The sequence below is a fragment of the Halichoerus grypus genome, chromosome 1 (assembly GCF_964656455.1).
Source record: "Halichoerus grypus chromosome 1, mHalGry1.hap1.1, whole genome shotgun sequence".
In the NCBI taxonomy this organism is placed as follows: domain Eukaryota; kingdom Metazoa; phylum Chordata; class Mammalia; order Carnivora; family Phocidae; genus Halichoerus; species Halichoerus grypus.
This window is the reverse complement of record NC_135712.1, coordinates 202901102-202921354: the sequence shown is the minus strand read 5'-3', so window position 1 is coordinate 202921354 and position 20253 is coordinate 202901102. Positions and strand designations below refer to the sequence as shown.

At 54.0% G+C, this 20253-nt stretch overlaps 1 protein-coding gene across 2 annotated transcripts in view; it reads left to right on the top strand.

Moving 5' to 3' along the window:
- The window catches only part of UPF1 (UPF1 RNA helicase and ATPase), a 36466-nt gene that overhangs the window by 11637 nt on the left and 4576 nt on the right, over nucleotides 1-20253 (top strand). Inside the window, exons 2-20 of one of the 2 annotated variants that reach the window (XM_036093833.2) lie at nucleotides 2713-2855; nucleotides 4510-4599; nucleotides 6849-7016; nucleotides 7362-7542; nucleotides 8860-9021; nucleotides 9675-9792; nucleotides 9944-10042; nucleotides 10530-10638; nucleotides 10790-10949; nucleotides 11063-11181; nucleotides 11621-11785; nucleotides 11887-12001; nucleotides 12482-12625; nucleotides 13283-13496; nucleotides 16717-16834; nucleotides 17211-17367; nucleotides 18049-18191; nucleotides 19344-19518; nucleotides 19952-20033. In XM_036093833.2, coding sequence (XP_035949726.1) covers nucleotides 2713-2855; nucleotides 4510-4599; nucleotides 6849-7016; nucleotides 7362-7542; nucleotides 8860-9021; nucleotides 9675-9792; nucleotides 9944-10042; nucleotides 10530-10638; nucleotides 10790-10949; nucleotides 11063-11181; nucleotides 11621-11785; nucleotides 11887-12001; nucleotides 12482-12625; nucleotides 13283-13496; nucleotides 16717-16834; nucleotides 17211-17367; nucleotides 18049-18191; nucleotides 19344-19518; nucleotides 19952-20033 — 2662 coding nt within the window. The remainder of the gene's footprint in view (nucleotides 1-2712; nucleotides 2856-4509; nucleotides 4600-6848; nucleotides 7017-7361; nucleotides 7543-8859; nucleotides 9022-9674; nucleotides 9793-9943; nucleotides 10043-10529; nucleotides 10639-10789; nucleotides 10950-11062; nucleotides 11182-11620; nucleotides 11786-11886; nucleotides 12002-12481; nucleotides 12626-13282; nucleotides 13497-16716; nucleotides 16835-17210; nucleotides 17368-18048; nucleotides 18192-19343; nucleotides 19519-19951; nucleotides 20034-20253) is intronic. The other variant, XM_036093834.2, reaches the window with a different exon arrangement.

Genomic DNA, 20253 nt, shown 5'->3' with positions numbered 1-20253 from the left:
TTTCTCCCTCTCCCACTCCCCCTGCTTGTGTTCCTGCTCTCGCTGTCTCTATCTCTGTCAAATAAATAAAATCTTTAAAAAAAAAAAAAGGAAATTCTGACACCCGCTACAGCATGGATGAACCTTGAGGACATTATGCTATGTGAAATAAGCCAGTCACAAAAAGACAAATACTATGAGACTATTTATATGGTGTCTCTAGGGTAGTTAGATTCACAGAGACAGAAAGTAGAACGGTGGGAGACAGGGGCTAGGGGAGAGGAATGAGGAGTTGGTGTTTAATGGGGACAGAGTTTCAGTTTGGGAAGATGAAAAAGTGCTGGAGATGCGTGGTGGTGATGGTTGCAAAATAATATGAATGTTTAATGCCACTGAGCTGTACACTTAAAAATAGTTACAATGGTACTTCTTTTTTTTTTTTAAAGATTTTATTTATTTATTTGACAGAGAGAGTGAGAGAGGGAACACGAGCAGGGGGAGAGGGAGAAGCCGGCTCCCGGCTGAGCAGGGAGTCCGATGTGGGGCTCGATCCCAGGACCCTGGGATCATGACCTGAGCCGAAGGCAGACGCTTAACGACTGAGCCACCCAGGCGCCCCACAATGGTACATTTTATATTGTGTGTATTTTACCACAGTTTTAAAAAGAGATCAGGGATTCATAAAGAAGTGCTTGTAATTATGTTATAGCACCATCTTCTTTGCATTAAAATCCAAAAGTTGATTTTGATTTTTCTTTGGGGAAAAACTTTTTTTCCCCCAAACAAAGCGCAGTTTTCTTGCATTTAAGTTGGTTGTTGCCTACATGAAAAAAGTACGTTAAAGTAGTGGCAGAAGCTGTGAAATGGTGTTCTGGTCTGGGCTGACCCCCTACTTACAACCCAAATTCACCACTGCAATTTCCAGAATGCCCCCTAGGGGGCAATGCACCCCCAATTCCTGCCTCCCCCCTCCCCAAGTGAACTGCTGTCTTTTTTTTTTTTTTTAAAGATTTTATTTATTTATTTGAGAGAGAGAGAATGAGAGAGAGCGCGCACATGAGAGGGGGGAGGGTCAGAGGGAGAAGCAGACTCCCTGCTGAGCAGGGAGCCCCATGCGGGACTCGATCCTGGGACTTCAGGTCATGACCTGAGCCAAAGGCAGTCGCTTAACCAACTGAGCCACCCAGGGACCCTTTTTTTTTTTTTTTTTTAAGATTTTATTTATTTATTTGACAGAGAGAGAGACAGCGAGAGAGGGAACACAAGCAGGGGGAGTGGGAGAGGGAGAAGCAGGCTTCCCGCAGAGCAGGGAGCCCAATGCCGGGCTCGATCCCAGGACCCTGGGACCATGACCTGAGCCGAAGGCAGACCCTTAACCATCTGAGCCACCCAGGCGCCCCCTTTTTTTTGTTAAGATTTTATTTACTTATTTATGAGAGTGCAGTTCTCGAGCAGGGGAGGGGGAGGGAGAGGAAGAGGAAGAGGGAAAGAATCCCAAGCCGAGTCAGCAGCGGGGGTGGGGGGTGGGGTATAAAGCTTAATCCCACAACCTTGAGATCATGACCTGAGCTGAAACCAAGAATCCGAGGCTCAACCCACTGAGCCACGCAGGAGTCCCTGAACTGCTGTCTTTAGAATCTTCCAGGTGACTTGGCTGGAGCAGTGGAGAGGGAAGGGTCCTGCGGGCACTGCTGGCCTGAGCTGCACTGGCCTGAGCCGGCCCCACATGGCACGGCTCTAGGTGGCAGGGGCTCTTTGAGGGAGGGGGCCAGTGTCTGATCCTCTCTCACAGTTCAGAGAAACCTAGTGCCTGCCCTGGGGCTCCTGTCATTCCTCCCTGCCCTCATCACCACTCCACGCCCTTGCTGCATGACCGAGCCTCATGTGGGAGATGTGTCATCCCCACAGGAGGGGGGAGATGACAAGGACTATTAACTGCCACCCAAGGTTCCTGGGGATGGCTTTAGGAATGCCTATTACTCTCTGGTGAGCTGAATCCGTGTGCCTCTGAATGGACTTGTGAGCTCAGAAGTGCCTGTGAAATTCATGGGTATTGTTAAAGTTGCCTGTTTGTATGTTTTTGCTGTTGTAACATATAAAAGATAATACATGTAGTAAGGTTATAGCCTGAGTTCAGAAGGTTATCCTAAACATTGAACTTCTAATTCATAATGAAGAAGGGCTGCCTTCTAGAGAGGGAAACTGGCAGTGAAGGAAGTATGTTGACTAACGAGGGAACTGCTCTCTCACATTTCCAGTGGACACAACCTTTACTTTTGGCTTAGGCTTTGGCAGGAACCTTCACTCTGGTGGGATTCCAGGCCGTCTGGCCTGACATTATGCAGCTGTCCCCAGAGAGGATTGCAACTGCTTTGTAAAAAGTCATCTTGCTCCTTGTGACCCCCCCCCCCCCCCCCCGTCATGGGAACGAAGCATCTTCTTCAGCATCCTGGTTTGGTCATGGCTCTGTGACCAGGTGGGGTTGGACCTGGATATGCAGGAGGCAGGGTGGATGACCTACGCCACCAGCACCCTGTTTTTGGCCAGGTAGGTTTAAGAGGGAGGTGGAGAGTGTGAAAAGTCCAATCAGAAGAAGCTGAACTCTCGAAGTGGAGAGCAGGCCAGCGCTTCATGGGAAGGTCGCCCTGGCTGCTCGTTTGGGGAGAACCCATGTGCCTCGTCTAAGGCCCGAGAGCTGCAGCCTTGCGTGGTAATGGTGCTATTCTGCTGTAGGTTGGTGGACCAGAGGGCATTCTGCAGAATGGGGCCGTGGATGACAGCGTGGCCAAGACCAGCCAGTTGTTGGCTGAGTTGAACTTTGAAGAAGATGAAGAAGATACTTACTACACGAAGGATCTCCCTGTGCATGCCTGCAGGTAAGTGCCGATGGCGGAGGCGCAGACTCACCTCCCAGAGCTCTTGCATTCTTGAGTGGGTTTGCTGGCTTTAGAAGCCCATCTAGGATGAGGGACTGTGACGTGGTATTACAAAATAAGGTTCTTCAGGCCAATGTATACATAGTCCTTGTTACTGGGCAGGAGGGTGGGATCAGCCCCCTCTGATACCCCTGATTCACCCAGAGGGTAGGGGAGAGGCTCCCCTTCTCTGCCTTCTCTCAGGTCCTGGTGGTTCCCGGTACCTGTCCCACTCACTCATTCAAAACAAACTCACATTTGGTGAGGACTTCGGTTCAGAGGGTAAACAGCAGCTAAGATTTCTTTTACAAAGAGATGATTGTAGGGTACTTTAAAATATCTGCCTCTCTGATGTGTTCAAAATTCCCGAAAAATTGGAATTGAATAGTCAGTGGATAGAACTGCTTTTGGCCAAATTTGGAATTCTCATCTAGAGCAGGACCCATCACTTGTATTTGGACCCTTAATATTGGACTTCTTACTTTTCTGTTACACGTACACAAGGAAATTGAAACCAAAAGAGATGAATTGATTTTGTTCAGGACACCTGGCCAGTCAGGGCCACTTTGGGCCTGGGCCATGACACTGTCTTGCTGGCCTCCCAGGCACACTGCCCCTCCGAAGTCTGTGCCCACCACAGGACAGAGTGCTGCTTCTTTCCCTGCTCTGTGGGGAGACTTTTTTTTTTTAACTTTATTTTGGCTTTCTGTTTTTAACTTTATTTTGGCTCTTTTCTCAGTTGTTTAAAATTTTTTTACATATGTGTTAGTGATGTGTTAGTGTTCTGTTATCTACACATTTGCCGGTGAAGTGGTTCTAGTAAAGCTGCAGGTGCTTAATGTTTGCACACCCCCTCACCCGCCCAGCTGTCCGCATGGTGTGGGGTATTGGGGGACACGTTCTAGTGTCTGGAGTCTCCAGTCTCCAGTCTCTTGTCTGGAGCACGTTCTAGTTTGAGACTGAGGCTTGGCTTCATACACATTCAGAACTCTGTGGTGAGCCGGGTTTTGTTTTTGATGTGTTGATTTTCAGAAGAATGAGGCTGGGGGCTCTCTTGAGGTGCTTCTTGCAAGCTTGAGCTCAGTCTGTACCGCACCCGGAGACCCTCTGCTGCTGGGTCTGAGCTCCCGAGCGTTCCCGGGAGCATGGCGCCCTCTGCCGGAGAGTGGAGCGCCTTGGGAACGCAGTGTGGTCACAGCCTGACTCTTGTGTGCCCAGAGCCAGGGATGCTGATTTCCCTGCTTATAAGTCACGGTTTCTGAAACTTAAGGCCAAAGTGGGGTGGCTAGGGGTTGCTTTGGGGCATCAGACCTCTGTTGTTGGGTTCCCCTGGTACCTTCCACAGCTCTCATCCCCCACCTGGCAGGGGCTTTGCTGTTGCCTAGGGCCTCTCTCGGGAACCCCCACAGCACCCTGTACCCTTTCCCTGCATTTGCAGGGTCAGGAAGCCTCTGCAGTTTAGCTGATTGGATTTTGCTAGTGGGATCATTGGGTTTGAGTATGTGTTTAATGAAAAATTTAAAAATGTTGTAAGAGGAAAGAATTTTACATCCTGCCAAATTAAAACCAGAGAGAGACCTTCCAGCTTTAACTGTTGATGTTTTGACTTTTTTAGTTACTGCGGAATACACGATCCTGCTTGCGTGGTTTACTGTAACACCAGCAAGAAGTGGTTCTGTAACGGGCGTGGAAATACTTCTGGCAGGTAGATAATCAGACAGTGCATGTGTCTTTAATCAGTGCTGTGCTCAGATTTGTGTGTAAATTATGGAAATGTTGAAGCAAAAGCACAATATAAAATCACGCTAACAAACCTGGTTTTTTCCCTCCTCTGTGACTGGTTTAACTTGAAACAGATGGTGGTGTGTGAATGCCTTAATGTATTTACCCTTGATTTATTCTCTGTGGTTCTTTTTATTATGCAAGTAGGGTTGGCTTAATTCTCGTTCCCAGTTTTTATTTATATTTTCCTGCAAGATGAGCTCCTGGCACGCCCGTTCATCTTCATTACTGGGTGCCTGAGGAGGATGTTCCCAAGACAGTAATGGGCATCCATGGGAGCCGCTTCCTGAGAAGGCTCCCTCTGGCCTTAGCTCATCGGAGCAGTCCTGAGGCTAATACGGGCCAGATCCTGAATCATCGGATTAAATTAAGTTCACTTGACCGTCGTCTCTGGGCTTCCCTTCCTGCTGTTGATCAGCAGCAGCTGTGACTGGGTCTCTTGTTTTGTGTTTTGTGTTTGGGGTGAGACCAGTTTTGTGCTGGTGCTTGGATTCCAGGGGAGGATCCAGTGCTGGTGGCTCCTCCAGAGCTGCCGTGGTGTGTGACAGCTCACGACACTGTCATGGAGAAGCAGAGCAGGGTCTTGTGGGATAGGGCTCCAGGCCGCCAGCAAGAAAGCAGCATCTTCCTGGGGCTCGTGTTTTGGAGACATACAGTGACAAAACCCCATAGGCAGGTTTATTTGCACAGAGCCCCCACCCTTCCTGTGTCTTCCACAGCTGCAGGCCAGGCCTCACCATCTCGTGCTGCCTGAGGATACAGTGGTCAGATCTCGTGTCATCTTAAAAGTTAGCAGTGCGAACTGGGATTCTGGGTGAGGCAAGAAAGTGGGCTGATGTTTAATTCTAAAGATTTGAAAGGAAAAGCATCTTCAGGGTAACCAGATTCATGTCCCATTTTCAGAATGTTCTGGGTAATTTCAGCATTACTATGTTTGCATTAGTTCCTCTCCTGCAGGAAAAGCAATTAAATAAAACTTCTTAGCTGGCAACCCCAGCTTCCGGTCAGCAGAGCCAAGATCAGGGAAGTGAGTGAAAGGCCTCTAAGAGAAAACAGACCCCATCAGCCAGCACTGAGTGTTTGTATGAGGCCAGATGGTAAAATGATGGGGCAGCCACTTGCCTTCAGGGAGCTTCCAGTATAATGGGGTGAGGTGGGTGTAGGAAAGACAAGAGGAAGTCAAGAGTCTGGTAAAATGCCCAGTTGTGACAGCTTCAGAAGAGTGGGCGCTTTGTGGGTGCCGAGAGTGGTGACAGCTGGTTAGATGATCTGACTGGCTTCATGGGTTAGAATGGGCCAGAGGGGGTTAGAATGTGGCGTCTGAGCCGAAGCTTGCAACAGAAGGGGTTTCCCCGAGGTCGGGGAGGGCGGTGGCCAGGCAGGCTGGATGCCTGGCGGGCGTGCTAGGCGTCTGACAGAGCCGCAGCAAGGCTGCAGGTAGCTGGGAGAGCCTAAGGCAGAGCCAGGCGCCACCCGTGGGCCCCACGCGAGGCTGGCTTGTTTTGGGGCAGCGTTTGCAAGCCCTGGGTGTAAGTGAGCTGTGTCCCGGAAGTGGGAGGGACAGCAGAGTCCTGGCCACGCGGCGGTAAGGAAAGAGCCGAGACAGCGGGGTTTCAGACAGTTCAGAACCGGCCCTCCGCTTCCTGAGAGTAGCCCTGAGCCCCGCTGCTCAGTATTTTTTACTGTCCTCAGGTTTCTAATACGGTTGGTTATCAAGTTTCCTGGCCTGCAGCAAATTAGGAGGGGCTGTTGCTCCTGAAAGCAGGCACAGGGGCCCGGAGAGGCGACTTTGAAAGCGGGGGCAGCAGCCGAGGAGCCTCAGCAAGTGGAGAGGAGCCGTGGAAGCGGCAGGCCGCCTGCCTTGCTGTAGGTTCATTCAGGCCCTGTCCGTAGGATTTCAGAAAGCAAGAACTAAAAGAAAGAAGCAAGAACTATGTGAAACGTGTTAGGAGCGTTTTCCTTAAAGGCTGTTCAAGTCGGATTGATTTTTGTGCTCAGTGGGGAGCCAATTCAGGGGCGGGCTGGTCCCCCGGGACGCCAGATGGATGAGGTGTGACCGCCCCTGCTAATGGACTGTGAACGGTACCGGAACTTTTAACGGGGGGCTCGACAGTTGGAAGTGGTGAAAAGCCAAACTTTGGGTGTTAACTATTTATCATTTCCTGGTTTCAGCCACATTGTAAATCACCTCGTGAGGGCAAAATGCAAAGAGGTGACTCTGCACAAGGATGGGCCCCTGGGGGAGACAGTTCTGGAGTGTTACAACTGTGGCTGCCGAAATGTCTTCCTCCTCGGCTTCATCCCTGCCAAGGCTGACTCGGTAGTGGTGCTGCTGTGCAGGTGAGGGCGGGGGCGGGGCACTCAGCCCGAGTGGCCGGTTCTGCCCATTAGAGAGGTGTGAGGATGTTTGGGGGCTGGGGCTAGTTAGAGAACTGGGAATGCTGAGTAACTCTTTTGGGGTGTGTTCTGGTTAAATCATAAAAAGAATTCTGTAAAAACAGTGTTAGGAGTTTTAAGAGTTCAGAGCTCAAGTGCATGGGGAGAGGCAATGTATTACCAACAATTTAAAGGTAATATGATCACATAGTAAAATGCAGGGAACGTCACTTGGGGATGAAAGGTAAGGCTTGTGGGCGGAGGTCATCATCCTCACCTGGGCTCTCCCTGCCCTTGGTGTTTTTGTAGGCAGCCCTGCGCCAGTCAGAGCAGCCTCAAGGACATCAACTGGGACAGCTCCCAGTGGCAGCCCCTGATCCAGGACCGTTGCTTCCTCTCTTGGCTGGTCAAGATCCCTTCTGAGCAGGAGCAGCTGCGGGCCCGGCAGATCACCGCCCAGCAGATCAACAAGCTGGAGGAGCTCTGGAAGGTGAGGGCCTGCTGAGAATGCAAATCTGCCTCAGCACGGTTCTTGTCCAGGGAGAGCTGCTGGGAGTGTCTTCAAAACAGGAGATTCTGGAAGGAACTTGAGGGAGAGACTGCAGTCTCTACCTGGAATGGCCCTTTGGTGGAATCCCACAGGCACCTCCTGCCAGGCCTCTAGGAAAGGACAGCTCCAGTTGTTGGAATTTTTCTTTTGTTGCAGAGGGCGAGGGTGAGGGTGGGTGGTGGGAAGGAGGAAGGTCAGAACTGGCTGTAGGCGGCTGAGGGTGCACATGGCAGGAGGAGCCAGGCCTGGGGAGACAGGACTGTGAGGGTGCTGTAAGACCTCGTTGGGCTTGTGACGTGTCTCAGCCAGGGTAACACCAGGCCAGGGGTGAATGTCCAGGGGAAAAGGGGTCCAGGTCACAAAGGTCAGAGAAGCAGGGCCTACTGCAGCTGGATGAGTGAAGGGGAGGGGCTTCCAGGTTGGGTGGTGGGGTGCCTGCCCTGCCTGACAGACCCAGTTCTCCAGGAAGCCCTTCTCTGGTTCTGGCCGTTCAGCTTTTATGATAAAGTTTTAGTAATTGGGCTATAAATTTTAATTAGGTGCCCATATAATCCAGAATCTTAAATGTGAGTTTATTTTCAATTTGCGTGCAAGTCAGAATATTTCTCAAGTATCATCTAGCAAGGTACCCTTCTGCTTCGACTTTTGGATGGCCAGAACTCTTTCACCTTTCCCGTTTATAGCCACACAGCCCAGATACCATTCTGTCCCTGCCAGGGAGGAGTGTGTCGCCCCTGTCGGTGCAGCACAGGGTCAGGAGGAAATTGGGGGGTTGGTGGGGGGAAGAAGGGCCTCCCCTTCTATTTACACAAGCAGAGAACTAGTGGTCTTCCTGGCAGCCCGAAAGAGGTATTCTCTCTTTGAGTTTAGGGGCTAGGCGTTGGTTGGCGAATGAAGCCATTAGGTGGTACAGGCGTGTCGGGCTGTGCACCTGATGCGTGAGGTGTCCTCCCCAGTGTTCACCCTGTTGGTGTGGCCCTGGGCAGGGCAGGGTTAGGGGCAGTGGCTGAAGGGTGAGCAAAGACCCAGGCCAGTGTCCACCTCCCCGTGCCACATACACTTCCCCGTACGAGAACTGTCCTCGGGGGGGGGGGGACACCACCAACCACCGGTGCCCTCTGTATGACGGGCCGACATCGGCTCGTTCTGAGAGGTGACGGATAGGCCTTGTTCTTCTAGTGACTAGTGATCCCGCGTGTAGTTCCTTTCGTCTGTAGGCGAAAATGGGGAAGAACCGGCGCGGTCCTTGTCTTCTAGGAAAACCCTTCTGCCACCTTGGAGGACCTGGAGAAGCCAGGCGTGGACGAGGAGCCGCAGCACGTCCTCCTGCGGTACGAGGACGCCTACCAGTACCAGAACATATTCGGCCCTCTGGTCAAGCTGGAGGCCGACTACGATAAGAAACTGAAAGAGTCCCAGGTGATGTGGTGTGTGCAGGAGGGTTTCGGTCGTTTTAACACAGCCTCTCTCCTAAGGTCTGGGGAGGGCGGTTTCCTGTGCAAACTGCGGACGCTGCCGCGGCCTGAGGCGCGGTGCCTGGAGAGACGGACGGCGGACTGAGGGCAGGCGAGGGAGTGACCCTTGGGCACAGCCCGGTCGCTCAGAGCTGGACACCGGCCTGAGTGTTTTCTGATTTAAAAGCCAACAAAAATCCCTCCCGGTCGCGGTCGCGGCCTTTGCCCACGGCTACGAGCGTCAGAACCGAGGAGCCCGTGGCGCACGGAGGGCACCCCTGTGCCGGTCCCGCGAAGATCACCTCGAGGAGGCGGGAGCGCCGACGGCCGGCCGCCAGCTTCCTTCTCCCTCCGCAGTTCACAGAGAAGCCGCCTCCGAGAGCAGACGTCGTGTGGGGGTCTCCTGGTCATCCTGAGCGGGGTCTGGGGGTCCTAATGGCTTTTCTCCCGGACGTGCCCTTGTTGGTGTCGCAGGCTGTTGGGTGCTGCGCACGGCACGCTGACGTCACAGCTCGTAAGGTCGCCGTAGGGCACACACCTGTGGAAACGCAGACACGAGGAGTCCAGGGCCGTGTCTGTGTCTCAGGCTAACAGGGCTCTTATTTTTCATGTGCTCAGACTCAAGATAACATCACGGTCAGGTGGGACCTGGGCCTTAACAAGAAGAGAATCGCCTACTTCACTTTGCCCAAGACTGACTCTGGTAATGAGGATTTAGTCATAATTTGGTTAAGAGGTGATTTTAAGTTTTAAAATATTTGTGACCATAAGTAGCATAAAATTCCTAGTTTCACCCTTGTAAAGTGTCCCTTAATTTGAACTCTTCATGATGGCAGCCTCGGCACGTGTTGAAAGCGCTAACTTTCTTGCTGTCTTTTCTCTGTAAGACATGCGGCTCATGCAGGGGGATGAGATATGCCTGAGGTACAAAGGGGATCTGGCACCCCTTTGGAAGGGGATCGGCCATGTCATCAAGGTCCCTGATAGTATCCTTTGTGTAAAGACGGGTGAGCTCGTCCTGAGCACGGGCGGCCTGTGTGGGGATCGCTGCAGGTGGAGGAGAGGGCGTCGTGGGCGGCCACACTGGGGGGCCCCTCCGAGTGGTGTTTGCCACTGAGTCCTTTCTTCACTTGTACTCGGAGGTGCACCATGTGTATCAAACTGATCAAAGAGCTGCCCAGCCTGAAGCCAGGGTGCTCCCAGCTCTGCGCCCCAGGGCTCTGGCGGCTCAGCCTGACCCCCGGCCGGCGTGCTCCATGCTGGGCGCTGCCCGGGCGCTCACAGGGAGGGCGTGGGAGCTGGCAGCAGGGGCCCCGACACCGGGCCAGCGTCTGGCGGTGAGCACGGGCCGGGCGGGCTGAGTCTTCTGTGTTTGGCGCAGAGGAGGGTCTTTTTCCTCAGTCGCCAAATGAAGGCTCCTCAGAAAGGTAAACTCAGCTTTTGACAACGATGAAACTTAACTCAGCGGCACAGATTATGGCGACGAGATCGCCATTGAGCTTCGGAGCAGTGTGGGTGCGCCTGTGGAGGTGACTCACAACTTCCAGGTGGATTTCGTGTGGAAGTCAACCTCGTTTGATAGGTACGTCCACCTTGTCCCTGCCCGCGCCACTGCATCTGCTCTGGGGTGCCCCACCGCCTCCGGCATCTGGATGATTCTCCTCACTCGCGAGGGCCAGGCTTCACCGCTCCATGGTCGTGTGCATGCCGCTGACCCCGAGCTTGCCTTCCAGGATGCAGAGTGCGCTGAAAACGTTTGCCGTGGATGAGACCTCTGTCTCGGGCTACATCTACCACAAGCTGCTCGGGCACGAGGTGGAGGATGTGATCATCAAGTGCCAGCTGCCGAAGCGCTTCACGGCACAGGGGCTCCCCGACCTCAACCATTCGCAGGTTCTCACCCCTTCTGGGGGATAGAAGGGGCCTGGCCGGCAGAGCCTGCTTGGGTGGGTGGCCCCCCACTCCCCGGGGGTGGCTGCAGCCTAACGACTGCCTGTTATCCGAAGGTTTATGCTGTCAAGACTGTGCTGCAGAGACCGCTGAGCCTGATCCAGGGACCACCAGGCACGGGGAAGACGGTGACCTCTGCCACCATCGTCTACCACCTTGCTCGGCAGGGCAATGGGTAGGGCTCGGCACGGCCCCGGCACTGTGTGTTCTACGTTATTTGTATGTGATCTGGTCTCCGTGGTTGCTTCTCACAAGCAAGCCTGCTGCTCTGGTGGAGGCAGCCGTGGGGCGGTGGGTCAGCGTGTCCCGAGTGTCGGGCCTGTGCGCATCGCAGAGCTTTCAGAGTCTTTACGGTGCGGACCCTGGAGGGTGAGGAGGCAAGATTCACTTAGTAGCGTTGCTGTACGTGAGAAGTGTGAAAACCAGCTGGGAACAGGAAGCTCCAGACCAGTTGGATTTTAGCTCCTTCAGCTTTGTTCACTCACTTTAGTCCTAGGTCCCCAGTGGGGAGGTGCTCCACTGCCTAGGATTCAGAACGACAGTCCTGGCAGTGAGCGTTTCCTGAACTTCCTCTGGCTGAGCTCTGAGATGTTTGTTCGCCTTGTGTGTTGAAGGCCTGTGCTCGTCTGTGCTCCGAGTAACATAGCTGTGGATCAGCTGACTGAGAAGATCCACCAGACTGGGCTGAAAGTCGTGCGGCTCTGCGCGAAGAGCCGCGAGGCCATTGACTCCCCAGTGTCCTTCCTGGCCCTGCACAACCAGATCAGGAATATGGATAGGTGGGTGTTGGGTAGCCTGCCTCGAGCGCAGCATGTCTCCCGTGCGCGGTCCCTGGCGACGCGTGGCTCCCGTGCCTGCTGACGTGTTGCCATGCTTCCAGCATGCCGGAGCTGCAGAAGCTACAGCAGCTGAAGGACGAGACGGGGGAGCTGTCCTCTGCTGACGAGAAGCGGTACCGGGCCCTGAAGCGCACCGCCGAGAGGGAGCTGCTCATGGTGAGCTCTTAACCTCTGGGCCGTTTGGCCCCGTGTGGCCGTGGGACCTGTTGCAGTATGCGGAGCATGGCGTGGAGCCTTTACATCAGTTTAGTTTGCTTTTGAGAAAGAACTTCGATACCTCCCGTATTTGCCTTCTCAGTGGTTGTACATCTTGGCCTGGAGGTGGGTCTGGAACACTCCCCTGCTCTTTTATAACAGACAAGGTTTCTCCAGCTCAGCACTGCCTCTCAGAGGCTGTCTTGAGGCACAGAACCACATCTGTGCTGAGAGGTTTTTGTGATGAAGCATGATCACTTAGGGTCTCAAAAGGTAGTGCCGCTGCAGCCTGGACGTAGATGCGTCCCCCAGGTGGGACAGCGGCCTGTGTCCGTAGGTGTCGGGGAGGGTGCCAGTCAGTGTCCTGTTCCGCCTGCCCTTTGGGGCCTGGTAGCATTTACCGTGCAGGTTCCCTGATGCCTTGCCTGCTCTCGTCTCTAGAATGCAGATGTCATCTGCTGCACGTGTGTGGGTGCAGGGGACCCGAGGCTCGCCAAGATGCAGTTCCGTTCCATTTTAATTGATGAGAGCACCCAGGCCACCGAACCAGAGTGCATGGTCCCTGTGGTCCTTGGCGCCAAGCAGGTGGGCCATTCACTGTCGTCCTGTTTGAAAACCAGTGTGTGTTCTCTTGTTCCAGTTCCGTGTCATTCTCAGTGCTGGGGGTTCGTTTCTGATAATGCTCTGTAATGCCGTGTGATGTCCTGGCAGAGCAGAGGGGTGCCCAGCGGGCTCATTGAGTGGTTCTTGGAAGGATGGGTGCCACACAGAGCACCTCTTGTGGGTCCTGAGTGCAAGTCTGTGTGTTTCATATATAGGTTTCCCCCACTATCTGAAAGTGAAACACTGCTTTGAAACCTCTTAAAAGCCAAAATGGGATAAAGCGAAGAATATCCCTACTTTCTGAAAGTTCCTATTACACCACCTTGCTTTTACAAAAGACCTACGTTAGTACCTGTTTTTGACAACCAAAAGAAATCTGAAGAGGGTTTTTGCTTTTACAACAAAAGCCATTACCTCTAACGTAGGTCTTCCATAAAAGAGCAGTGACATGACACGAACTTATTTAGGAAAGCTGGATGCCTCTATGTGGTGGGCAGTGTCCTGTGCTGGTCGCCTCTTCCTGGTTGAATTCATGTGGCTGGGTGGTTGTATAACACCAGGGCCCCTTGGTGCCCCATGAGTGGACGTCTGTGCGGTTTCACACCTGAGCTCCTCACCTGTGTGGGCCTCTCGCCACAGCTCATCCTCGTGGGTGACCACTGTCAGCTGGGCCCCGTGGTGATGTGCAAGAAGGCAGCCAAGGCCGGACTATCTCAGTCACTCTTCGAGCGCCTGGTGGTGCTGGGCATCCGTCCCATCCGCCTGCAGGTCCAGTATCGGATGCACCCTGCGCTCAGCGCCTTCCCATCCAACATCTTCTACGAGGGCTCTCTCCAGAATGGCGTCACTGCAGGTAGTGCTCAGCCCAGAGTGGGGGGCCTGGAGGGAGTGCAGCCTGGGGAGATGAAACCTGTTGTCACGGCCTAAGCGGCCTTACGTGGTGATCACTTACGTGTAGGGGGCACCTCAGAGAGGTACAGTGGTCTGCGGGACGGCATGTCCACTCTGGAGTGTGGGACATCCTTGGCCTGTGGGCAGGGGGGAGCTTGTCCTTGTAAAATGCAGGGTCACTCCATGAGAATTCACGCTGGGGGCCTGTCACACGGTGGACAGAACAGGAGGTGGCTGAGCCGACCGTGCCTCCCACCCCTCACGCTGGTGCCCCCACACCGCGGGCCCTGCGGCTTCACAGGACTGAGGCCAGAACTACTCTCATAGTAACACTGAGGGATCGTGTGCCCTTTTGCCATGTGGACGCTCGTGCTGAGGGTACAGAAACAACCCTGGAGGGCTGGCTGGTGCCTTGACATGAGTGGGGACAGTGCTGCCAGACTGCCATGTGTCATCACCACCACATGCTTGCAGCGGGCAAGACCCTGAATGCATCAGTGGAGAGTACTCACTTTACTAGCCCCTTGGGTGCCCATCTGTATGACCCTGTGCGTGACGAGGTAGGGAGTTCTGAGACACTTGGGGTGTGGTAGGTGCTTTAAAAGGATTCAGGGACACAGTATGGTCGGTCATTCAGACTGGGGTTGAGTTCAGCAGTGCTTTGCCAGAAATGATCAAAGTGAGTCAGCCCATGGCTTCAAGGAAAACAATTGACAGTATTTATCTCCAGTGATAAAACCTGAGGATTCAAAATGAAAATCAGAATTTTGGGAAACTCATGTCCCTAATCTGGGCTGACCAAGTCTTTCCAATGCTGAGTGGCTTTTCTGGTGGGATCTATGGTGGTGACAAATGTCCGTGAGGCGTGCGAGTCTTTGGGAGCTCTGCTTGACTTGGTGAGCAAGTACTTCCCATTCTGATGGCCAGCAAGGGCGTTACAAAGTCAGAGGCCGTCCTAAGGGCAGGGCAGAAGAGAAAAGCCAGCATCACGAACCTGCAGGGTGACCTCCTGTCCAGCTTTGGTCTGGAATCGGTCAAAACCCCACAGTTGTGGGGAAAGTTATAAAACACTCTTCCCTTTTCCAACGATGTGCATCTGTGACGCCCAATCGTCCTACTGCAAGGGCTGATGGGAGACTGAGCACAGAAGCAGAGTCAGCCACGGTCCTAACTGAGTTGCAGAAACTCGAGAGATACATATTTTAGTGGGAAATGTTATTTTTTATAAAATATGTTTTTGGCTGATTATTTTTAAAGGAATTCATAAATATTTTATGTTTCTAGGTTTTAAAATACAACAAATGTCAGTAGATGCAAGCTATGCAAATGGTAGCTGCTTGGATTCCTCAACTTTTTAGGCTGTACAAGGGGTCCTCAGACTGGCGTTCTTAATGTCCGGTTAATGCCAGCAGCCTGCCATGTCGGCCTTGCCCGGCCTGCCGTCTGGGTGAGACGGAGGCCGAGTGCCCGCCTGGCCCGGGCGTGCAGCCGCGGTGTCGTGCGGCCCTGGGGGTTGATGGCACAGTTACCATCACCATCACCGTGACACTTAGAACAGTGCTGGTCCATTGGGGGGTGGGGCGAGGAAAGGCCAGGCCACAAGGAGCTTGTTTGCCATTTGACACTAGTTGGGAAAGCCACCGCTTAGCACCGATTCTGGCCCTTGCCGGCCCTGCTCTGCCTTCCTCGTGGCGGCGGCTCTGGGGGGCAGGGAGCCGTAGTGCTGGTGGTTCCCTGCAGTGTCCTGCGTGCCCGGCACGTGGTCAGCACCCAGTAAGTTACGTACGTGTATGTGTATATATATGTCTATTTTTTTTTTTTTTTCCATTCAAAGATTTATTTATTTTAGAGAGAGTGAAAGTGAGCACGAGCGGGAGGGGCAGGGAGAGGGAAGAGAGAATCTGAAGCAGATTCCACGCTGAGCACAGAGCCCAACACGGGGGGCTTCATCTCTTGACCCTGAGATCATGACCTGAGCGGACGCCAGGAGTCGGACACTTAATTGACTGTGCCACCTAGGTGCCCTGAATACATATTTTTTAATTTTTCATTAAAGTGTAAAGAAGTGCCCAAATCCTGTGTTCAGCTTGGTGAGTCTTCTCTAAGTGAACACACCTGTGTAATTCGTATCTGAACCCAGAACACGGCCTGAGCAGCTCCCAGGAGCCCCCTTGAGCCCCGAGGTGGCCCCTGCCCAAGGCGGTGCTGGCACCCACCCAGACTCCCTCTTGGGGTAGCCTGACATTAGCTGGGGCAGGAGCCTTATAGACCAGCCCTGCCCCACCGCCCCCAGTGGGCAAACGTTTGCCGGCAGCCCCTGGGCTAATGCGCCACTGAGCTAGCCAGTTGGCTACTGCCCTCGCGGGAAGGATGGAGATGGATGTGGCCTCTTTCTCAGCTTGACATAAAGTGGATCATTGATGTTAGGCTGTTTTGATGCAAAAATGCCATTTTTCTCATGCTGATCTGTTGATTAGATGCAGCTCCAAAATTCCCAAAGGGGTGAGTGGGGCGTGTGAATGGATGAGCTAATTTTTTAAATTATAAGGAAATAAATGCACAGGGCCCAGAATAGCCAAGGTGAACATGAAGAGCCCAGTGGAGGTGGTGGCTTACACTACCACATGTCTTGAGTTACTGTAGAACTGCAGTTGCCAGGGTACTGTGGGCATGGTGCCCCAGGTAGAATCCAAAGGCAGGCCCACCTGTCCGTAGGCTTTGGTCTGTGACAGGATGAGATTGACTCAACAGTGTCATCCACAAAAGCCAGTTGGAGGGACTTATGGGTCCTTTAAGGCACCACAGTAAAACTTCTAGAAGAAAACAGAGTATCCTTGTGACCCTGGGGTAGGCAGAGATTTCTTAAACAGGCCATGGAAAGCACCAGCCGGTGAGATAATGTTCAATGAGTGAGCCAGCTTTGTGCACCGGGCAGCTGGGTGTTGGTATGTGCAGCTTCCCTTCATCCGAGGCGTTTTGGGGCAGTGGAACCCGCTCCAGCGGCCTCCTCGGGGCCCTGTTGACCAGGGTCTCTTGCCCGAAGCCTGCTGTTAACTGCTCTAGCACAGGCCTCTGCCTGTGACGGCCCGGTCTCTGTGTTGCCCCATCGGCACTCAGTCAAGGTGGGCTGTGGCTTTTTTCTCTAATGGGTAGTGTTGCCTCTTTTCCCTCCCTGGTGACAGCGGACCGAGTGAAGAAGGGGTTTGACTTCCAGTGGCCCCAACCTGATAAGCCGATGTTCTTCTACGTGACCCAGGGCCAAGAGGAGATCGCCAGCTCAGGCACCTCCTACCTGAACAGGTAAGCAGAGACTCGCCCTCGGCATCCGCAGGCTTCAGTGGCAGCTTGGCACTACGTTTTCTACTGCGGTGCTGAAGCTTTTCCTCGCCCTCCTCGTCCCCATTCTGTGTGGACACCTAAACCAACAGCGTATTTCCACCTTGCATCTTCAGTGTGGGTTCTTCTATTGAGCAGATACTGCTAAGCCCACGTGTGAGCCTGTTCCGTCCCCTGTGACTCCCTTGGTAAATGATGGGGAGCCTGGCCGTGGGCGCAGCGGGTAAGGCCTTCTCAGGGCTGCCCCGGAGGTGGAGCCGGCCCTGCACCTCCCACAGGCTCCAGCCTTGGTCTCGGGCCCGTGGGGGCAGCGCAGGAGCTGAAAGGTGGGTTTCCTTAGGACGGAAGCTGCCAACGTGGAGAAGATCACCACGAAGTTGTTGAAGGCGGGCGCCAAGCCTGACCAGATCGGCATCATCACCCCGTACGAGGGCCAGCGCTCCTACCTGGTGCAGTACATGCAGTTCAGCGGCTCCCTGCACACCAAGCTCTACCAGGTGCGCGCACCCACTCGGGCCTGCCGGCTCCCCCTGCCTGGCCTGCGGCTGTGCAGGCACCGGCCTGCGAGGGCGCGCGTTCCTTCAGGCTTTTCTCAGGATAGTTTTCAGAGCTAAACTGAAAATAATTCTAAGTCGAACCATACGGTGTGATTACGAGGCAGCCTTACAGTGCGTGTTACGTAGTCATGAAAATGTGATTCACCCCTGTGTCCTTGCCTGGATGATATGTCCAGGATGTGTGTGCTGAAAGGGTGCGGGACAACGTCATTCTTTATCTCTGCGGAAATGAACCAAAATGCAAAGTAGCAACTGAGTGAGGATGACAGGTGGTCTCTATTTTGTTAACTTGGGTCCAGTCTAAGGTCTTTTATGGCAAGCACACATGCTTTTATTATTGGGAAACAAATTGCCACAGTTAAAAAGGCAGCTGAAGCACAGGAAGGCCAGGAGAGTGGGGCTGGGAACCGTGAAGGCCCAGTGGGAGCAGGCCCAGCCAGAGGGGCTCCGTCCTTGCTGTCCGGAGGCGCAGCGAGCAGGTGGGTGGCGTGGGGGTGCTCTGCAGGCTTCAGGTCCCAGGCTCCTTGGCGGGATTGGACAGTGCACCTCAACAACGTTCCCACAGTCTGAGGGTCCTTGAAGGCAGCCAGCTGGCTGACTGTGACCGTGTGTCCCTTGTAGGAGGTGGAGATTGCCAGTGTGGACGCATTCCAGGGGCGAGAGAAGGACTTCATCATCCTTTCCTGTGTGCGAGCCAACGAGCACCAAGGCATCGGATTTTTAAACGACCCCAGGCGACTTAATGTGGCCCTGACCAGAGCGAGGTACAGAGGACTGTGTCCCGCTGGCCCTGCTGACGGCAGGTGCCTCCCTCCTGCCGTGGGAGTTCTTCAGAGGGACTTTTCCCTTAGAGTCTGGAGCTGGGAGGGTCCGCCCAAGAGCTGCTCCCTGCCTGGATCGCCTCTTTGGTTCTTCTCCTTGCCCCACACCTGAACCTTGGGCTGCACTTGGGGCGAGACTGGGCTTCGCCAGCGCCAGAGGTCAGAGCGCTCCCAAGCAGCAGTTTAGAGAGAATGCCTCCCCATGAGATGCCTTTGTTTCATGTCCTGGTGGGTTTGTGTGGCCTCAGTTTTGTGGGAAGGGTCATCTAGGCCCTTTTGACCTAAGAAACCCACTAGTGCAGGTTGTATCCACGTGGAGACATTTAACCCTGAATCTTATCTTTTGGTCTTGTCTACCTTTTTGGCCCTAGAATGTAATGTTTTTTTGAAATAATGATAGAGGGGACCCAGAGAATAAGCTGTCTCTTTGTCACCTTTGAGTAAAACCAGACTGCAGCTGCCCCCGTATCAGCTGGAAGTCAGGCTCGCTTCACACATTGGTTCCTTGCCCTGTCAGGACATGTTGCTTGTTATCTGTTACCACCTCCCCCCTTTCTAAGGTGCTGTCTTGTTTGGTGGCCAGCACTGGGCACGGGGGTCCTGAAACAGCTTGGTGGGGTGAGCGTCCACCAGAGAAGCCAGTCCCCGGCTTGGTCATTGAGGTCTGTGCCCTGGCCTATCGGGGTTCCCGAGGCCGCGGAGCCTGCTGGGGCTGACCTCCCAGGAGGCCGACCCGTGGCTGCAAACAAGGAGACTCATCTGAGCTCCTCTGCTCACGGAGGGGTTTTGATGTCTGGGCTCCTCAGAAATTGTCTGCAGATACACCCAGTGCACTGTGGGCAGCTTGCGTAGCGGGCTTCAGTGCCAGGTCACCGTGACCAGCGGTATGCCCTTCTGTCCCCGGCACTCAGCGGTGGGCGCTGTCATGGGCAGGCCGGGCGTCGGGGCAGGGAGGCAGACAGGGTGCCGGGAGAACGGCCCGTCACCTTGGATATGGATTTTGAGTTTTTGTTCAGTCTTGCTTATTGTGTTACATGGTGTTCCACTCACTATGCAGAGCCCCAAACACCATGTTTTTGTGCCCACACCTTGCAGGTATGGGGTCATTATTGTGGGCAACCCAAAGGCCCTGTCCAAGCAGCCGCTCTGGAACCACCTGCTGAACTACTACAAGGAGCAGAAGGTGCTGGTGGAGGGGCCCCTGAACAACCTGCGGGAGAGCCTCATGCAGTTCAGCAAGCCCAGGAAGCTGGTCAACACCATCAACCCGGTGAGCGGCGGCGGGTGGGGTGGCAGGAACATAGGGCCGGGCTGCGGGTTGCGGCGTGTGGCAGTGGGTGGCGGCCGGTGCGAGCTGAGTTGTCACAGAGCTCCTCTGCCCCACCTCTCCAAGCTTTTCCACTTGGCTTTTTGGGATGCAAAGTCACGGGTGGCGCCCAGGAGTTGGACACAGGCAGTTAGGAAACCCTGTGAACCCAGGGTGCTCTGGGGGACCTAGAAGCTGTGGTGCTGCTTGAGGTGAAGCCCGAAGACAGTTCGTGCAGCATCAAAGGCCAGGTCCGTGGAGGAGGGGCGGGCAAGGCCCAGAGCCCACCAGTCAGCAAGCCTCAGGGTCGGCCTAGGCGTGGCCTGGCCCTCAGATCTTGAGAGAGTTGTTCTTGTGTCGAGGTGGTAAATTCCTCACCTATCTGAACTCTTTGCAGGGAGCCCGCTTCATGACAACAGCCATGTATGATGCTCGGGAGGCCATTATCCCAGGATCGGTCTATGATCGGAGCAGCCAGGGTGAGTCTGCGGGGGACCATGCGGGCCCTGTGGGTGTTGATCATTCCCACGCCTGCAGCTTTTGGCCCTGTCACTCCTGGGGTCACCTCCCAAGCCTCAGTCCGCAGAAGCTTGCCTGACAGTTCCTTCTCACCTTCTTTTGTCTGAAATGAAAGAATTGGTCTTTGCCAGTGTCTAAATACACATTTTTAAAAAATATCACAGGTCTGCTTATGGAGGG